Source organism: Trachymyrmex cornetzi, unplaced genomic scaffold (genome assembly GCF_001594075.2).
Source record: "Trachymyrmex cornetzi isolate Tcor2-1 unplaced genomic scaffold, Tcor1.1 scaffold43, whole genome shotgun sequence".
Taxonomy (NCBI): domain Eukaryota; kingdom Metazoa; phylum Arthropoda; class Insecta; order Hymenoptera; family Formicidae; genus Trachymyrmex; species Trachymyrmex cornetzi.
In genome coordinates, this window is record NW_017299069.1 from 597,583 (window position 1) to 604,165 (window position 6,583).

Genomic DNA, 6,583 nt, shown 5'->3' on the forward strand with positions numbered 1-6,583 from the left:
CATTATACATTGTGTTGGTAATTTTTAATGCGATATGAAGAACAGCAAAGACAGATATACAATGGTATACAATTATATATATACCAATGGTATACAATTGAAAGATTCTTAACTGTGCAACTTGGTTCGAATTTTTTAAATCCACTTATTATAAATGTAAATAAGTGATTAGTGTAAGAAATTCTGTATAAAGATATAAATAGATTGAAAAAGATATATGAATAATATATAATAAAATGAATATGTGTAAAAATATATAGAATGTAAAATATATCACTTTTTTACTCACAACACACATTTACAATTAAATTTTACATTTAATTTCAACAACATGCATACTTAAACCGTTATCCAGTTTTGCTATTAAAATAATATTCTTTTTGATAATAGAAAAATTTTGTTTGAACGCGTGTCTACGATGAGAGAGAGAGAGAGAGAGAGAGAGAGAGAGAGGGGGGGGGGGGGGGACTGTAATTTCCCGTAACAAATATCAAAATCGCGCACGCTCGCTGCATCATCACGTCGTCATTATGTGGAATTGTTGATGCATTCCCAGGCATGCATATATCGGTATATACAACGAATATAATTCAACACCGGATAGGCAAAACATGCAGCAAACTGGCGAGTTTCACTTCGTGCGATTAAAATTTCAGTCGGACTGGCGTATGGAAAACAATTGTTCATTATCGTGGTTCGTTCGTCACAGAAAAAACGTTTCTTTTTCTTGGAAAAATGTACATTTTAAAAAAATAAAATTTATATATTTATTTATATATTCTAAAAAAAATTTCTAATTACGTAAATTATTAATCTCTAATACCATCTCTCACATAAATGCTTAAAAAAGTTTTATTTATAAGCTGAAACGTAATGTAATACAGCATGTTAACAAATTTTTTAAGTTAATACAGAGTAAACTGCTAATCGTATTTAAGATTAATCTGTAATTTAATAGTTAATGATTATAAGTTCTCACCTGTATATCGACACCTGAAGTTGATCCTCTTCGGTGGCTAAATCCGTCATTCTAATTCCTCTCAAGCTCACAGCTAAAGAGACCCTTTGCAACTTTTTTCCGCTCGCCTTCGCCTATAATAATTAAACCAAACAGGATAAAAAATTATGCACCATAGTATCCATTAACAAGAAAATTTAATTTAATAAAAATATCTTTATTCTCCCTGTGACATTTTTGTTTTAAAACTTAATAATATAATCTAATTTAATACAAAGAAAACAAAAATACATAATATATATATTTTACAAAAACAGAATAATAATCTTTATTTTGCAGCTTTCTCTATGCCATCAAATATTTGAGCATTAAACATGTAAAGTTTAATAAAGAAAAATACTTATAATAATAAAATATAATATATTTTATTTGTAATCACTTTATATACTTTCATTTGTAGTTATAACATTATTATTCTAATTTCTAATTAATTCAGCTTATTTTAAAATTAAACAATAATTTTTATATGTTCTAAGATTTAATGTGTATGTCTATAGAAAGAATAGAGAAAATAGAGAGAAAAATCTGCAAGAACTTTAATTAACTTTTTATATTAAAGCAACTTTTCCTTAATTCGTTTCCTGATATCTGCGGCTGGTAGAACATCCCTTTTCTCTGCCATGTGAATATCCAAATCTCAAGTAGATCATCTGATAGATCATCTGATCGAATAGTGAATCTCTATCGATTTCGTTCTATTGGATCGACAACAATTTCATTGTTTGCTTAAGCAGAAAGCGATATTTACTGAAGCACCTGGAGTAGATGCATGTGCCCGAGAGTAAATCCGTGGTGTAAATCCGAGTAAAGTGAGGCAACGGCTCGATTACCTTTTTCGAAAATCAAATATCTCGTTGTGCTAAACTTGAGCTCTCTCGCGTCGCTCCATTGCAACGCAATTACAGGTCTTCGCGCGGATTAAGCGGTCCATTTAACGATTTAACTCGCGCATGGAGATTCCGCTGCCTTAATCGCAAACGTCGCACGAGAGATTCCGGAGCGTTTCCCTAATCCGATAATTCTGAAGCGGATTCCGCATAGGGTTTCTCTGTCACGGACGCATTATTGTGGAAGGATACGGATTCGGTTATTGTCTTCGCAATCTAATTAAATTTCAGAAACACATATGTATCACGCTCGGAAATATCACTTTTATCAAAATATACTATGAAAATGCCGTAAATAAAATTTAGAAATTTAATTCAATTTAAATTGCAATTTTTGTCTCGTATAGAAAAAATTAAGGCTGCAGAAGAAATATCATATAGCCTTTCCTGTATATGAAAAAAGAATTTAATAAAAATACCAAATAAGTTTCTCTGTATATAAAAAAAATGAATAAAAATATCAATCTAATGATATTTGTACAACTCACGAATTAACATCATTGCTTGATGATAGAAAATATTTATCTAGAAATGAAATTCCTCCCTCCCCCCCCTCTTCTTTAATTTATGTATACGTAATCGACGTTAAAATGATTAAATCTGACAAGAAGCTAATTATGCGATGAAAATGCAAACTTTGTATGTGTTAAATTCCATATTTGTGATTTATCAACGATGTATTAACGATGTTAACATTTGTAAAATTATTTCGCATGGCACTCGAGCTTTTAATTAAATTCTTTGCTCGCTTTTATTTAAATAACAATTACCAGAATTAAGCGAAAAGAGGATTGATATTCACGTTGTTTCGAGCAAAATCCGTGGAAATATTTGCACATAAAGTTTCGCAATGGATTAACGAATCCTTTCGCAAGGAAAGAGAAACCTTACGCAGCGATAACTAAACTTGAATGCCATTAATACAAATCCTATCTTCTTTTATTTTTTAATATAAATAATAAATAATATAATATAAGGATTTTTTATTTTATCGCATTTAATCTGCAACAAAAATGTGTCTGTTCAATTATATTTTTGGCAGCTATTTGTTGTGAGAAATCGGATATCGAGCAGATATTTCGTACTCCTTAGATAAATTAAATGTCCCAATTTATTTTATCACAGCTTATTCCAAGAAGAGACTTGAGAGTTAAACTCAAAATTTTTTAATGCAACTCTCAAATTCTCTCTTCGCGACATTTTTTTATTTACGATTTTACGAAGTCCTAATCCAAGGTGCGCTTTACTTCTCCTTGACCAAGCAAGCAACGAAAGCAGCGACTTATGTCTCTAGCAATTATTTATATCTATATTAATCCGGATTACATATACGTTATAGTAATCTAGGGTGTCTGTATACCAGTAGCTTCTTGCTCGCAAACACTGAAGCATTATCAGCGAGAACTTGCAGGAGTTGTAGGTTATAGGTAGCAACTGCATGACGGAAATGCGGAGTTGCCTTTATATGGTTGCGACATGGCAAGATGATGCTGTTGAACGCGCGAATAACTTCTGCTTCACAACAGAAACATCTTAACTAGTAACTGTGTGTGAGAGTAAATTATTTCCAAAATACAAAAATAAAAGTGCTTCTCTGCTTAACAATCGGCGTGCAATTCCCGAAGAACATTCTAAAGTGCAATGAATTCGGTATACATACAGATGGTAAAATGAAAATTGTATAAATTTCACAAATTATTGCAAATTAGTTTCTTTAATGGAAGAGCTGTTGTAAATAAGCAACAGGATTTATCGTCGTCAACGTGAAACAAAGACTGTCATAGAAATGGAAAGGATGCCCATCCAATCCAGTAAACCAGTAAATGAATGCGATGCTGCGAAGAGGAACTAACAATAATGGACGCAATTACGTAGGTACAAAAGACGATGAGAGAGGATCAATCGAAGCAGACGAACCCGGAGGGTCAATTAGCGCAAAGACGAAGTGCAATGAACACTTCAATTCGGAAGTTGCCGATGAGGAATACGATTGGGTGCGTCGGAAAACTTTCAAATCAGTCCAAACCGAGAGAGTTCGCAAAAAATAACTGTTTGATCGCGTTGCAGCAAGAGCGCTCGAATGAACAGTTTAATGCAATACTAACGACCTACGTGCAATGCATACCGCAAGATACACTCGTATTTTTCATCCCAATCTGCGGTATATATGTATGTATAGTTAGATCGTATTTTTGTAGCTCTGATAAATGATCTGCAGAAAAAGAGATATAATTACACAAATTTAAATTACAAAAGATTCCTGAGAATTTAAATAATGTGAAAGGTAATGTTTTAGGAAATTGTGAAAAAGAGAGACAAGGAACTGAAGAGAAGTAAGAAAAATAGAATTATGGATTAAACTTCTTTATAAGATATATCTATATTATTACAAACTAACTATGAAAAAATTGTTATTAGGAAAGGTATAAGAGGACACGCGAATAAGAAAAGAGATGAGTGTTTTACATAATAATTCTGAAGTACCAAAATAAACATAATATTGATTGAGGAGTATAGTATAGAAGATAGTAATATAAAGAAGTGGATATGGAGTATAAAAAAAGGTTGTGATATGTAGAATAAGAAATGTATGTAAATTTAGATTTAGGCAGTAACATTTTATGATATGAATGTAGATCACTGTAAAGAGTAAAATAAAAAAGTAATGATACGTAAGAAAGATAGATAGGTTTAAGTTTAGTAATATATACGATAACATATAGGTATACGGTAATATTTTAACATAACAGAGAATTCTCAGCCGGCGAGCATGAGATACGGATGGAAATATATGGTTAAGTGAAATCGTAACCCAAGTCCTTCCTTGACTTTTGTCAACTAAAGTAAATAAATTCTTCAGAAATTCTGTAAATAATATTTGTCATAAATATTAAAAAATCAATCAAAATATCACGGAAAAATGCAAGCTGTTCATTAATCTCAGAAATTATAGGTATATTGTTAATATTCATGTAAGCCATTTTTATTATAAATATAGAAACATTAAATATAGAGACATTGTATAGTAGATATTGTAGATTGATTTTTATCGAATCTATGTATAAATAATGCAAATACTGTAGATTATATTTATTGTGGAACGAGAGAAATTCTGATGTACGCGTTTTCATCGTGTGTTGACTGAATCTCTTCATTAATAACTGCATCGGGAGGAAATTGCCGAAATACATACATTACCGCTTTCTGCAATACTGTTCGTGTAATCTCGCAGTGTGAGTTGTAATCACTTCGAAATTGGAATTATATGAGACGAGGACGAAGTTTCGTTATTAATTAATCATGTTCCTCGGATCGCTACTAAATCGCATAAATTCATTTTCCTCTATCGATTACGCTATTCAACAAGGATTTCGCTGCCAAACTAGAATGAGAAACTGATAGAACTTTGTAATTTCATATATATATGACAATTTCTTCTATCAATCACTACCACAACTAAATCACTTTTTAATCGTTTTTGTTATATAATATATTATTATCACTCTAAGGGGCTGGGTTGTTCCACCCTTCAACTCGCTGTTTTATAGCGAATTCGGTTGGACACATTCGGTGCGCACTAGTGTATATTAAAGCCGTTGTATACTGACTTAATCTGTGTAAAAGTAAAATATAAATATTTCGGATTATAAAATACAAATTTTACTTAACACCACAATAAAATGTATTAAGGATTTTATGATTTCGTTTTTATATTTATATTAAACACATATTTTTACATCCATTACGATGGCTTTAATATGCACCAGTGCGCACTGAGGGCATCCAATCGAATTCGCTATTACTTTCTTACTCTCCTATGTTTTTATTCTTTTACTCTTTTGTTTATCCAAAATAAATAAAGTACCAGTTTATCCGAAGATGGAACAACCGGTCCTAATTCGCATGTAATTTTAATAAATAAACAATATTTAATATCGATCTTCTATTAATTATTAAAATATCTGAATATGTATTGTATACGAAGTGTACGAAATTTCTTCAAAATAAATTGGAAATTTTTATCAGAGTAAATTTTTTCTCAATCGATATCCATATTTAATAAAACGTCAAAAATCGCGAGCTTGATAGTATTTTTGCGTACAAAAAAAGCAATACTAGTTTTGTCGAAAGCAATATCAGTATAGTGCTCGCAATATTTCATATACAAAGTTAAAAATAATTAGTGGACGAGTGGAAGTTGGATCAATTAAATAATGGCAATTCTTATTAATGCCGTTTTTGAATATGCCTTTTTGTGCATTTTTTTGCCTTCGGTGTTCTTGAACATTGGCAGGCATGATTTGCAAAACACATGATTCGAGTTTCGACTATAAATCTTCAATCACTTGAATATGACATTAACAACAAAAAAGAAAAAGAAGAAAAAATAATAAGAACACCATCAGTCGTGACAGAGACAAAGCAGCGAATAAACATGGCGCAAAGTAATCACGCTTCATTTTCATTAGCTCTATTAACGAACCCGTGGCTATGCGCGAGAAATTAGTACCTTGCAATTTCAATTAAATTCTCTTCACGGCGGTTGCGTCGGAAAATGGTTGAAAGTAAATTATACGGTGCGATACAATTCCAACGATAAATAATACAGTGGCAATTTCCAACACAAGCGGCAAACTTGCGCGCTCTCTCTCTCTCTCTCTCTCTCTCTCTCTCTCTC

At 31.6% G+C, this 6,583-nt stretch overlaps 1 protein-coding gene across 2 annotated transcripts in view; it reads right to left on the reverse strand.

The window, feature by feature from the left end:
- Nucleotides 1-6,583, reverse strand: part of LOC108764513 (low density lipoprotein receptor adapter protein 1) — an 86,741-nt gene that overhangs the window by 6,376 nt on the left and 73,782 nt on the right. For both annotated transcript variants that reach the window (XM_018512802.1, XM_018512801.1), the window contains exon 3: nucleotides 980-1,092. In XM_018512802.1, coding sequence (XP_018368304.1) covers nucleotides 980-1,092 — 113 coding nt within the window. The remainder of the gene's footprint in view (nucleotides 1-979; nucleotides 1,093-6,583) is intronic.